Source organism: Cannabis sativa, chromosome 4 (assembly GCF_029168945.1).
Source record: "Cannabis sativa cultivar Pink pepper isolate KNU-18-1 chromosome 4, ASM2916894v1, whole genome shotgun sequence".
In the NCBI taxonomy this organism is placed as follows: Eukaryota; Viridiplantae; Streptophyta; class Magnoliopsida; order Rosales; family Cannabaceae; genus Cannabis; species Cannabis sativa.
Genome location: NC_083604.1, coordinates 82,252,611 through 82,266,788, shown reverse-complemented (window position 1 = coordinate 82,266,788; position 14,178 = coordinate 82,252,611). Strand labels below are relative to the sequence as shown.

Genomic DNA, 14,178 nt, shown 5'->3' with positions numbered 1-14,178 from the left:
GCATGAATTTAGATTCTGCCCAAGATCCCAAATTTTTTGGTTATATAGCAAAATATTCCTAAAAAAGTAGTCCTTTCTCCAAAGTGTAATAGAAATCTAACACTTTATTATCAAACTGACTGTGGCTTAATGAGTCATAAAACTGGTGCTATGAACTATAGCCTAGCTACCTTGAGGAGTGGACTGTGGAGTTGTGAAAATGAGAAGCTCTAAACAGTTACAAGAAATTCAGTTTCTTTTTTTTTTTCTCATTATTCTTATTATTATTAGTATTCCCAAAAAAATGAAGTTGTTATACAAACATCAACATATGGTTGTCATCCTAATCAATGACATAATCTGTAATACTTATTATTAGATTCTCACAAAAGAATCCTATCACTACAAGCTAGATAATTCAAACAGGAAATTACCACACCAAGACTAAAGCTTCAATTTTTACTTACTAAATTAATGTTTCAGAAGTTCATAACTCCATTTTCTAATGATACAAATTACCCTCTTTCTTGTTTTCAACAATGGTCATCTTTACTCATAAACAAAGTAAAAAGTTTTAGTGATACTAATCTAGCTGAGCTGTCATAATCAGCTCAAATCAAACCAATTCAGTTAGTTTTTACACTTCTTGTAACTAACTCTGTTAGTTAATCAGCTGATGAAGAGCTTAGCTTGTATATAAGCTTTGGATTCATTCTTTCAGATTTATGAAAATACACAATTGATTTCTTTCTAGTTTCTCTGTAATTACAAAAAGATCCCCGATTCCTTGTTTTCAATCTTGCATAACATAAATCCCAAGACGCACATTACATGAATGTTAGGATAAAAATCAAAGCAATTCACAACAATGATGCCCAAACATAGACACAATCTTTTCATAATCTAAAAAACTATGCATACAACACATTTAATTGTGGTACAAAGCAATAAACTCAATAATTTTATTTAACTATTAAGAAATATATATATATATTTCCTTTTTAAAAAAATGAACCTCTTTTGTCTGAGCTCATTCTCCACTAAACTTCAGATGGTGTCTTTGCTACAATTGACAAAGCATGTAATCCACTCTGCAACTCTTCTTGCAACAAATTGTAAATGAGTCTATGTCTCTTAACCATACTCTTCCCCTCAAACTCATTAGAAACAATTCTCACATTGAAATGAGTCTCTCCATCACTTCCTCTCACACCAGCATGCCCAGCATGCTGATAAGACACATCTTCAACCTCCAAATCAACAGGACTAAGCTCTTTCTTCAATCTCTCCTTAATTCTCATTCCCCTGCTCCCTAAAGTACCCGAATTCGAATCCGAATCACTCACACTCAAAGCTGGTTCTGGTTTTGATTCAACAACTTTCTCCTGTTTATTTTCAACACCCAGTTCAGATTTCAATCCAAGACTCAAACTTTCACCATTGCCATCGATTTTCGATTCCGAATTCGAGCTCCCAACCCCCTTTTCAGCTTCCACAAACAACTCAAGCGCTTTCTTTTGCATCAACTTCAACATATTTAAAAACCCATTATTCCTAGAAGGAGTCAAACTCTGTTGAAGCCCAAGAAGCACAACAAAATCAGGAGAAACCCTAACAACCTCATCAACAGGTCGACCAGATAAACCATTAACAAGCAAAGCAGCGAGTCCTTTAGTAAGTACAGAATCAGAATCAGCCTCATAAACCACATTCTTATCAGAATCAAGATAAGCCCTAACCCAAACTTGGGAAACACAACCCTCGACCTTATTTTGCTTAGTTTTGAAATGGGTATCTAAGGGTTTAAGGTTTTTACCGTAAAACAACAATTGCTCGTACTTGGCCTTCGGTTCCTGTACGGACTGGAAAAGTCTCACGATTTCTTGAAGCTTTGGAGGGAGTTCTTCAATGGGTTGAAGTGACATAGAACTTGAAGAAGCTGAAGCTGGAGATAGTGATGGGATTCGTTCGAATGAAATAGGTCTGAAAAATGAGAAATTTAGAGGCTTTGGAGAAATTAAGAGAGTTCTTCTAGTTGTTGGTGATGATGGTGTTTTCGTGGAGTAGAATATAGAGGTTGGGATTCTTGCTGTGACTAATTTGAAGGACGATGAAATCGATGAAGAAGAAGAAGAAGAAGCCATGGTTGAATTGCAGAACTTCGATACTGTTTTTGGTAGAGAATTAATTGAAGTTAAAGAAGGAATCTTTTTTATACTGTGTTATTGGTGTCGTTTTGTATACGAACGACATGTCGTTTATGAATTTCTTTATTTTTTTTTTGTCGTTTGTTATTGGTGTCGTTTTTGTATAGGGCCCAAATGAAAGATGGTTCCTTAAAATTGGGCTTATATTTTCAAGCCGATATAACTATAAGCTAATTTAGATTTGGGAAATTTACATGGTATACTAATTTTTGTCATTTTTTTATAAAAATACTATTAGGCAGTATATTTTACTTTTTTTACTGTATTTTTTTTATAAGTTTCATACTGCAGTATACTGTGTTAAGTTTCACTGGTGTTCTACTGGTGTTTTACTAGTGTTCTAGTGTTGTTTTGAGTTATATTGCTTTGTGTTTTACTGGTGTTTTATAAAAACACAGTATTTTTGAAAAAAATTCTGTGTGACAGTATTTTGTAAAAGTTAACCTAAATTTCAGTATTTTTGTAAATTTCCCTTAGATTTTTACTTTCAGAACTTTAACATGTACCAAATCATTGTTTAGAATTAAGTTTTTTTTTTTTAAGTTTATGTTTTTAAAAAATGTATATAAAAAAAAATTATATATATTTGAACTTCGGGCGGTTCTTAGTTTTTTAGAATTTTAGATTAATGAAACTCAAACTTGGCCAGTGATGAATTAGGTGTAATTCAAACCCAGTTTACTAAAATTGCAATTCAATCTTTTTGAATTTTTTGGGTTTCGGGTAAGTTTTGGGTTTCGGATGTAACAATAATAAAAAATTAAAAGGAAAACTTACAAAAATACTGAATTTTGACTTAATCTTTACAAAAATACTGTCACACGGCAAAAATAACTTTTATACTGCCTTGGGACTTTTTTTTTTCTTTTATACTGTAAACATCAAAAATAAAAAAACGAGGTCTCCATCTTCCACACCCGCAGACAAAACCACTACAACAACACCAGAACAAGTAGAAAACAACCATTAAATTCATTTAGATGAAGCAGAAACATTAAAACCATTAATATTGGGGTTGTCATGGTTTTTTAATGTTGTTTTTGGGTTGTTCCACTATTATTTTGTATGTTTAACAAATATTAGTTTTAAATTACACAAGTTAAACTAATCACACAGAATATTTATTTGAGGTAACCAGAATGAAAGAATCATAGACAGTAATAGTCTTACCTTCTATTAAAGTTGTGAAATCTAGAAGACAAAAAAAAAGGATTGAAGCTGGATGGGAAAAGAAACAACATAACAAATGCAGCAAATGTAGGGAGCTGGGGTACAACAAGAGAGCATACAGGAGAAGACAACAAAAATGAAAAGAAACAAAACAACTAAAAAACAACAGTAGAACAATAGTGGAAAACTGAACATATATTAGAGCATATAATATTGAAGAAAATAACTTACGTACAAATTTCATTATTCCCTATTACTATTAAAAATAGAGCAGTACAATAATATTTAGAAACTGTAATAAAAAATGAAAGAAACAACAGTAAAACAACATTAAAACAATAATAAATCAATAACAAAATAAGTCATAAGAGTCATCAAACGATACAACAACACCACTCACGAAACCAGAGCTAAACTACAACCCCAAAAAAGAAAAAATAAATAAAGAAAAAAAGAGAATTTTTTTACTTAGAAAGTTTGAGTTGTCTGCTGTTCTTCTTCTTCTTCTTCTTCTGTATTGTTCTTCTTGAAGATATTCTCACGAGATGGACTCTCTTCACCAAGAGGAGAGCCTCCAGACTCTTTCATCAGTCTGCTCTCGTTTTAAGTTTTTTCTATCTCTCTCTCTCTGAAGCACACCCACAAAAACATTATTTCTCTCTATATATATCTTGATTTTCTCTCTCAAAACTCAAGTAAAAAAATGAATTAAAGGAGTGAGTTTTGTAAAATTTTGAAATAGTGAAGAGTGGGGAGAAGGGTTTTATCTAAAGTCCTTGGTTGATGGTCTTCATTTTAGACACTAATCTCAAAAAAATTTCTTTATTTAAGACACTAATCTCAAGAAATTTTTAATAGCCTCCAACCCACAAAAAGAGATAGAGAGAAAAATAAAAAAGATATGTAAAGCCTTAGACTTAATGGAGATCACGTGGGTGAGTATTTCACTTTTTCAAATTTAAGTGAAAAAAAATTATCAAAAAAGTGATATAAGCCATCAATCAGCTAAACACATATATAAATTTTTAAAAATGGGACCACATGTTGGACTTAAAATTTAAATTTAAGTAAAAAAAAAAAATCAATAAATTAAATAAAAAACTTGACATGAAAGTGACATAAAAGTCATTAATGAGTAAATTAAGGGTAGCGTTTGGAAAGCCATAATGTAATTGGATTTGTGTGTAATTGGAAGTAATTACACAATTTGACATGTTTGTCTGACCATGTAATTACACTATAACTGTGTAATTGGAAGTAATTGAGGGGTTCCAATTACACTCTCCAATTCTCATGGCCCCCATATGAGAATTGAATGTAATTACACTGTGTAATTACTAAAAACTTTCCATATTAAACATTAGCTACTAAAAAATATTAGTTTCATATGTAATTACTAACTATTTTGCTAAACAAAATATTAGAATTCATATGTAATTAACACCTCATATCCAAACACACCTTGCATTTTAAAATATAGTATAATTACCACCCTAGTAATTACCCTATTTAGTAATTATAAAGTTACTTCAAAATGCACTCTAAATAGGTTTGAACAAAATTAAAAAAAAAATAATATACACAATAAAAATATAATAATTGTCGTGTAACAGTAAAAAAAAGAAATAAATTGAGAAATATAGTATAAATTTTCTAATTAAAATTATCTAAAAATTTATAAATAGTCTTAAATAATTATAACACCATTAAAAAAAAAAAAAAAATTAAACTTAAAAGAAATTTTAAGGGTTCTACTAAAACTACCCGAAGAATATATAACTTTTTAAATAATTAGATGATATTTATTTACTATATTCAAAATTTAATAGTAGAAAATAAAAAAATCGTCGTCTTGTTGCTTCCTCTGTTTTCTTCTGTGAAATTTCTTTAAATTTATTCTCTTTTTGTTTTGTAAAAAAAAGGTTAAAGCTTTACAAAGAAAGTGAGAAAATTTATTGAGAGTTCGAAGAGGATTTACTCAACTTCACGTCTTCTTCTAATCCGCCTAATCATATACACATATACATACACATATATATATTGTTTCTCTTTCGTCTGATTACAATTTCAAGATAAAAAAAATATATTTTTTATTTGAGAAAATTCCTCTTTCTTCCACGCAACCAAACCCCACCTCCTCCTCCTCTACTCCTTTTTGTCCCAACCTCTTAGGATTTTCCTTCGCCTCAATCAAAAAAACAAGAACAATCCCATTATCCCAATTCACCTTTTTGTTGATTTCGGAGCTGATTTCGTTTCTGGGTATTCATTGATTTTCACTAAATTCATCCAAGTCGGCCAACTGCTTTGTATTGTTTTCTGGGTTTGGAGGTAAAAAAGTTTCTATCTTTTTGCTCTTTATCAACTTATAATCGATAATTGAATTGTTTCTCATGTGGGTTTTGTTCAACCATTCATTTTTAGAAGTTATTTTATTTTCTCTTATCTAAATATATATTCTCTTCTTTTATGTAAAAGGGTTATGGGGTTTTCCTTCCACCTTTATTTGGGTTTTCTCTTATGTTTTATTCTAGTTGAGATTGTAAACTGAATGATTGTATTGTGGCAGTAATCATCTATGGTAAGGAAGTTGTAACCTTTCTCTTTATAAGATAATTGGTTCTAAAAAGTGAACTTTTGCATTGTATGTTTGAATGTAGTGTTTCTTTTTTGCTCCCATTTTAAGTCTAGTTGAATTAATTTTAGATTGCCCTTTTCTTATTTCAGAAGAAGATTTGTTTGTGGATGATTAATGTAGAAGAAATCTAGGAGTTATAATAACTGGTCCTTTTTGTTGAAATATATTTAGTGGCATAATCATTTTAAATAGGTGAAACTATATCTATGGAAGTTTATCATTTGATTGGTTGAACATTTATATTAGTAATAATATCGTTTTAGAATAATTTGGCTTTATAAAGTTGCATGAATTTGTTGTCATAAGCTTGGATGCTTCTTTTACTTGAACCATTTTTTTTCTTTAGTTTCCTGATTAGTATGAGACGGTTTTTTTCGGGTTTTAACAGAAAGAACTTATTCAATTTTTCTGTCTTTCAGAACTTTGCATTTGAATTTTTTCTTATTTGAGAAGTAGATTTGTTTGTGGCATAATCATTTTAGATAGGTGAAACTATATCTATGGAAGCTTTTCATTTGATTGCTTGAAGATTTATATTAGTCATAATATTGATTTAGATCAATTCGGCTTCATAAAGTTGCCTGAGTTTGTTGTCAAGAGATGGTTTTTTTGGGAGGTGTTAACAGAAAGAACTTATTAGATTTTCTATGTTTTCAGAACTTTGCATTGACTGTTAAGGTTGTTTGGGGAATGGACTGGCTGTATTTGACCACAGTCAGTCTTTGTGAATGATGTTCAGTGGGTCAAGGAGTGCCAATTCTAACGGTGTATTCAAGTGGAAGTGGCGAGATCAAGGTCAGTCTTCTTTGACAGCAGGGTTACTTCACGATGTGCCTCCCGAGATTGAATTATCTGCTTATGGAAGGATACCGAGTCCTGGTAGTGAGAGTCCTTCGGGGCTACTTAATGGTGAGAGTCTGAATGTGGAACCTATTGCTGATCTCGACCTGTTCTTTGAAAAGCTTTATAGTTACTATTGTGAGAAAGGACTTTGGTGTATAATCATAAAATGGGTGGTTGAGCTTCTGAGCTTGGGTTTCACCATTTGTTTCTCTGGGTTTTTCTTGTTATTCGTTGATTGGAATGGTCTTCGTAATGCAAAATGTGGAATGGATGCAATAGAATCTGGAATAAAGCCATGTGATCTTGCTAAGGAAGCTCTTCATGCACACCCGTTAACCCCTCTAACGCTTTCTAAAGCTGTTATTGTCGGTTATTTGGGAATATTTTCCATTTATTGGATCTTTTGTTTCTTGAGGTTTTTCGCTCAGTTAAGAGAAACCCTTGACATCCGTCACTTCTATTACAACAGGTGCGTTTATTTGTGATTTACAACCTTTTTTATGTACTGACTCTTTCGTACTTAAAAGAAACCGATTAACACAATATTGCTGCAGCCTTCGTGTTACTGACAATGAAATTCAAACCATGCCATGGGCAACAATTCTCGAAAAGGTTGTGCAATTACAAAGTTCAGAGCGGCTTTGTGTGGTTAAGGATCTCTCTGCTCATGATGTGGTGATGCGGCTGATGCGCAAAGAAAATTACTTGATTGGTATGCTTAACAAGGGTGTGCTTGCATTTCCTATCTCAAAATGGGTGCCAGGTGTTGGTCCAACTGTCAAATTCGGTTTGAATGGAAAGCGACACCGTCTCATACTGACAAAGACCCTTGAATGGACTTTAAATTGGTGCATCTTGCAGAGCATGTTTGATCGGTATGTTGAACATTGAACAAAGAACTTGTTGCATTTCACATCTTTATATTCGTGTTGAGATTTGGAAATTCAACTTATGTGCACAAGAATGTTTATCATATTATTTTCGTGTAGAGTTAGAAGTGCTTTAGTTTTATTAGAGAAGCTAGATTATTTTCTTCTAAAGCCATAGAATTTTGTGAAAAAAACTCGAGTTGTTTCTCTCATTGGATACTCACATAGTATCCTCGCCATAGGATATTGTACCGAAAATCTTAGTTCTCTTGATATTATCAACATAAGAAATTTGCCAGACCCTCTTGAACATCTTTAATTTGAATTTACTGTTTTCAGAAGATTTATACATTATGCTACATTGCTTGAAATGGAAAATCGGGATCTGAGTTGTAAATCCCAGATTGTAAACATAGAAGAGGACTTAGTTTGCTGAAAACTTGTAGTTGTATGTGTACATTTCATTTCTTATTTTCTTCTTTTGTTTATTTGATTTTACAGAAACTTCTGTGTACGACGGGATTTTATATCAAATCCTAGTACCTTGAAGAAAAGGTTGATGGTAGTAGGCGTTGCAATGCTTCTTCTTTCGCCATTTATAGTAATTTTCATGCTAGTTTATCTCTTCTTGAGGCATGCTGAACAATTCTATAATCATCCAAGCACAGCATCATCTCGTAGATGGTCTAATTTGTCAAAGTGGATCTTTAGGGAATTCAACGAGGTAGCAGTAATTTCCTCTATCTACACGCAGCGTTTTCCCTGGCATAAATTAGCCCGAGCTTTCACTTTCAGTGAATTAGATTAGAGATCCGTATATGGTGATAATGAATTTCTCTCTATCTCTTAGGTGGACCACTTGTTCAAGCACCGAACCAATAGCAGTGTGATACTTGCATCGGACTATTTGAAGCAATTTCCATCTCCAATCATCTCTATTATTGCAAAGTTCATATCTTTTGTTTCCGGGGGCTTTGCTGCTATACTGATCATCATTGCGTTTCTGGAGGAGTCTCTACTCGAGGGCCATGTAATATGCTCGTGGTTGCTTGACATAATACAATGAATCGTTAATCTTTCTTCTGTTTTTTAACTGAAATATTTTGCAGATATTTGGTCGCAACTTGCTTTGGTACGCTGCTGTTTTTGGAACTATAACCGCTATTAGCAGGGCTGCTGTTACCGATGAACTTCTTGTCCTTGACCCAGAAGGTGCCATGTCTGTGGTGGTCCAGCATACACATTATATGCCGAAGAGATGGCGAGGCAAAGAAAATACTGAGATGGTCCGCATGGAGTTTGAAACTCTGTTTCAGGTATTGTTATATTGGATTTTCGGTTCTTATGCTTCACAAATTCTTGCAAGTAGCCAAATATTTTTCGATTTAGTAAAAATTATGATTTTATCTCATAAAGATCTCAACTTTCAATGTTAGAACAGTTTATTAATGATTTTTCTTTTTCTTCTATGTATTTTGCAGTACACTGGAATGATGTTACTTGAGGAGATGGCCTCGATTTTCCTCACTCCATATTTACTTCTTTTTGTTGTCCCACAGGTATTTATTCTTGATCATCGAAAATTATATTAACCCGTAATATGTTTTGGTCGTAATATGATCTATGTTTTGCTGTCTAGCGAGTGGACGACATATTAGAGTTTATTGCAGATTTCACCGAGCATGTGGATGGCGTCGGTGATGTTTGCAGGTGAGTATTCTCTATTGTTTCAACATCTTCATGATTCTTCAGTGAGCTTTTATCAGTTTTTGGCTTTGACAATAACGATGACTTTTCTTTTCTCGGTCTTTATGATCTACAGCTTCAGCGCCTTTGATTTTCAAAAACATGGCAATAGTAACTATGGATCGCCACACAATGCAAGTCACTCCCAGAGGAGTTCTCAGGGGAAAATGGAGAAGTCATTCTTGAGGTAGGCCATAATTTCTGTATCAAATCAAGTATGATTTCCTCGAAATTCATTCTTGTAGACCATAATTTCGGTTGCAGCTTTCAGAGTAGCTATCCTTCATGGGAACCAAATGCTGAAGGGAAGCAATTCCTTTCGAACCTTAGAACTTTCAGAGAGCGACAGATGAGGCAGGGACATGGAAACCGACTTCCATACTCTCCCGCGAGAATGTGGCAAGGGAATCCAACATTTAGAGATACGCCACAATATAGTCAAGGAACGGGCTATCATATGGGGTCGCTCTGGCTCATCGACGCTGATCAAAAGTCTCACCCTTATCTTCTCGATTGGTATTACACTTCACATCCTCACCACCATCGAACTAATTCCTCGAGAGATATCGAGGAAGCAATTGAAGCCACCGAGCAACAATTTGGTGATTATTGGTCTCCACCCAACTTGAGACAAGATAATGCTAGATATGAAGTTAACATAAACTTGGATCACCAAACACAACATAACACTACAAGGGGTGATTACTTTGTGCAACAATATGGCTCTAATCTCGGGGCATCAACATCGGCCTCGTTCTTCAGGGAGAGTGACATCGAGAATCAGGAACTCGGGAATTTGACACTTCCAAATAGGACTAAGTGGTGGGATAGAGATGCACAAGGTCTACAACAACCACAAGCGAGTTTTCTCGAGCCTCCTGATTTTAACCGTCGTGATTCGGTTAATCTCTACGATAACTCATCAGATAGAAGCACAACCGAAGAACAAGACCAACAACAACACTTGGTGGACTGGAGGAATTCCCGAAAGCTATCTCGAACTACATACATGGATGATTTAGATACAGATGGCATTAGTCTTCATTTCGATGATATTTTTAGCAGACCTCCCGAAACCCCGAGAATAGATCCAGAAGCCTAAAAGCTTTGAATGGCCTAAAATATGAAAATATAATTTGCATACCTCTAGTTTTTTTGAAGAGGTTGTTGCTTTTAGGTAATGTGGAAATATTCATGGTTGTTTTTTAGTGGATAATTGTGTTAAAAAAGAAAAATTTATTGATTAGGGGAACTAACTCTGTGGTAATTCTTTTCTGTATATAAATTCATGGTTCTTGGCTATTATAGTATTTGGCATAGAGTTCATCTTGGATTTGGGAATCTCACCCCTAAAAGTGTACAAACAAATTTCAAGTTAGTAATCAATCAAGTTGAATTCTCATTCTACTTTTGTATATATTTCTGCCTTAGGATCTTGTTTTCCATTTGGGTTTTTAATTTTTATTCCTTTTTGGTGGGGATGACATCATTATATTAGGTCTTGTTTGGCTAAATAAGTGCTAAAGTTGCAATTTTTACAGAGAGGATTTTTTTTTTCTTTCCTTTTTTTTAATTGTTTAGATATAATTAATTTACATGTTCACTAGTCACTACTACTATCAATTTGGTAAGTACCCACTTCATATTTTGACTTGGTATTTCAAAATTGAATCTGACAAAGTGACACATGTGGGGAAATTCTGTTTGGGAAAAATAATAATTAAGACTTAATATCCACTTCCAACATTTTATGATGATGCTATGCTCACATTGAATTGAAATGACATTTTCTAATTATGATGTTTGGCTCTACTCATCCATTTCACCTTTTAATTATTTCACTCTCTCCCTTACATTTTAAGCAATGCTTGGTTTCTATTCTCTTTTTCTTTCTTATTCATATCAAATAAAAATATATTTGACCACTTTTGAGTTTTGATAACACACAAAACCCTACATAAAAAATTACAAATTTAATAAATTTTTATAATTTTTGTGTAAAAATATGATTTTTTATTTTAAATTGAAGAAAAAATTAAAAAAAAATTAAAAAATTAAGTAAGGATAACTAGGTACTCAAAGTAATTATGAGGGTAATTAGATTTACTGTTTTTTTTTTATATATATATATTTTATCAACTTTTTTTTTAAAAAAAATTTTCCTATAAAATAATTATTTAAAAAAATCATATTTTTATAAACTTATACCTTAAAACCCATAAAATCAAAATTTCCCAAAAAAATGTTATAATATAGATTACATACAGCTTCAAAGCATCAAAAGGTAAAAAAAGGAAAAAAAGAAAAAAGAGTAATAATAATTAAAGTAAAACTATTATAATACTCATTCATGAAGAAGGAAAAACACAATGAAGATATCAACTCATGAATTCTCAAACAAAAACCTTATCTTTCAATATCAACTCAAGAGAAAACTACACTTTTTTTTTTGCAATTTTACCACAAAACTTACAACTCAAAACAAAACCCAAGTCAAGATTTCTTATGAATTCTAAGATAACTTACTATTCACAACTCAAATGGGACAATAGAATTCCAAGAAGAAACTCTACCATGTAGAAATGGAAAGAAAGATGTTCTTGTATAATTCTTCTTCTTATTATTATTACTAATGATTTCTTCAACAGTTGAATGAAGTTGTCTATGATCAGTAGCTGAATCCCATGAAAATGATCTCCTTAATGGTTGAACAGAGAACTCTTCTTCATTATCATAATAATCCTTATTATGTTCTCTGTTTATTCTCAAATCAATACATTCATCTCCCATAATAGAAACATGGTGACACTTCTTCAACTTTCTTGGAGAAAGGTAACTAGTAACTCTATTATTAGTTACTTGTTCTCGTTCTTGTTCTTGTTCTCGTTCTTGTTCTTGTTCTTCACCACCCAACTCGATCACCACAAAATCTTCATCACTTCCCATAAGACTATTATCAGAAGAATAGAGCTGAAAATCTCTAGGAGAAGAGCTTGGAGCTATAATGATTTGATTACTTGGAGCACAAGAAACAAAGTTATTAGTATTAATGTATGTTCTACAAAGTGGGCAATTGGAATTTTTTTGAAGCCAAATGTCTATACAATCCAAATGAAAAGCATGGTTACAATTAGGAAGAGATTTTAAAGTGTCATGTACTTGAAATTGGTTTAGACAAACCACACAACCGAAAACAGAATTACTTGTTGTTATTGTTGCGTTTTGTTGGAATTGAAAAGTTGGGATTTCGCGAATGATAGACTCATCTAGGCCGCGATTATTGGTGTTGTTGTTGTTGTTGTTGCTGTTGTTCCACATTGAATTAGTTGTTGTTGTTGGTGAAAAGGCGATGAAGGACTCGTCGTCTTGCCTTGACCCTGCTGCTGTTGTTGATGCTGTTGTTGTTGCTAACATTGTAAATCTTCTCAAGGGATTGAAAATGTGCCAATTTGAGCAACATTTCACAACAAAAATGTAGTAACTTGCTAACAACAAAGTGGTGCCCATAATGCTGAGTAGTGCTACAACTAGTATGGGAAAAGCTGAGCCTGAAGAAGAAGAAGAAGAAGAAAGCTCTTGTTGATGAGCTGAACTTGTTTGGATTATGCCAAGGCTTTGAAAATACTTAACGTTTGATGCCATAACAACTCAACACAACACAATTTTTATTTTTCTTTTTGAGAGAGAGAGAGAGTTTTAAAGAGCAATGTTGTAAGTGGGAATAGAGCAAAGGGTTGAGAATTTTTTAGTCAAAGGTGTAATATAGTGAAATTTAAGAATCCCATTTGAGTAAATGAGCTTAAGATCACAACAAAAAATTTTGGTAGGAAAAAAATAAGAGAGAGAGGGAGAGGAGAGAGAGACTTTAAAGAGCAATATATATATGTATATATATCAAGTGTGATAAAATAAAATAGAACAAAGGGTGAGAATTTTAGTCTATAGAGTCAAATTAAGGTGTAAATTAGTAAAGCTTTACTATTGTTAAGAACCACATTTGTGATATAAGGTGAAGAAAGTTTTGGCTTTAAGGGGAAAAGTAGCATTATTTTCTTTTTATTTAATATAATAGGTAACATGAAAAATGTTGAAAGACACACTAGAACTCTTCTAGTTGTCGTATTGTTATTGACGCAATTAAATATAGAATTTTATATAATTTAATATAATAATCTTTAAGGAATATCGCTAACCAATCATAAAGTGATACCTCTAAAAGATATTAAACACCATTAACATCCAATAACAATATTTTAAGCAACAAAGATCTGTAAAAAGAAGCAAAGTACATCACTTTTTGATTTATATATATGAAAGAGAGAGATATCTAGAGTTATATTATAATAACATTTAATTTGTTTTGGTTTGGATTTTTTTTTTTTGGTTTTGTTTTGGTTTGGATTTTGGTTCATTATTGCACTGGATATTTGTAATGGTTTTGTGGTGACCATTTTGAGCTTTTTGGAGAAGTGGAGAAGCATGTAAGTGATCATAATGCCTCCTGAGAACCATATCATCATACCACCTTTATAAAATTTTATTGAAAAAAGAAACTTTATGCAATGCATCTTTATATATGGATTAAAGATAACGAGTAATTTACGGCGTAAATATTAAAATTTAACTTTTAATGGTAAATAAATACTTAAGTTTAATTTTTTACGGTAATAATACTTAAGTTATATTTTTAAAATTTCTATAGATACACATAACTGTTAAGTGTCAA

At 32.4% G+C, this 14,178-nt stretch overlaps 3 protein-coding genes across 3 annotated transcripts; 1 reads left to right on the top strand and 2 right to left on the bottom strand.

Moving 5' to 3' along the window:
- Nucleotides 1-848: 848 nt before the first annotated feature.
- Nucleotides 849-2,180, bottom strand: LOC115713021 (sufE-like protein 1, chloroplastic/mitochondrial). Its single transcript, XM_030641491.2, has one exon. It carries the CDS (start codon nucleotides 2,121-2,123, stop codon nucleotides 1,020-1,022), a length of 1,104 nt encoding a protein of 367 aa, XP_030497351.2. The 5' UTR covers nucleotides 2,124-2,180; the 3' UTR covers nucleotides 849-1,019.
- Nucleotides 2,181-5,146: 2,966 nt separating this feature from the next.
- Nucleotides 5,147-10,859, top strand: LOC115713024 (autophagy-related protein 9). Its single transcript, XM_030641496.2, has 10 exons — nucleotides 5,147-5,687; nucleotides 6,652-7,306; nucleotides 7,392-7,712; nucleotides 8,208-8,430; nucleotides 8,557-8,736; nucleotides 8,816-9,022; nucleotides 9,188-9,265; nucleotides 9,346-9,416; nucleotides 9,529-9,639; nucleotides 9,717-10,859. The coding sequence occupies exons 2-10, from the start codon at nucleotides 6,723-6,725 to the stop codon at nucleotides 10,552-10,554; spliced, it is 2,613 nt and encodes an 870-aa protein (XP_030497356.2). The 5' UTR covers nucleotides 5,147-5,687; nucleotides 6,652-6,722; the 3' UTR covers nucleotides 10,555-10,859.
- A 985-nt stretch (nucleotides 10,860-11,844) lies between these two features.
- Nucleotides 11,845-13,600, bottom strand: LOC115714553 (RING-H2 finger protein ATL1). The gene has a single exon (XM_030643287.2). The coding sequence runs from the start codon at nucleotides 13,092-13,094 to the stop codon at nucleotides 11,982-11,984; it is 1,113 nt and encodes a 370-aa protein (XP_030499147.2). The 5' UTR covers nucleotides 13,095-13,600; the 3' UTR covers nucleotides 11,845-11,981.
- Nucleotides 13,601-14,178: the final 578 nt, after the last annotated feature.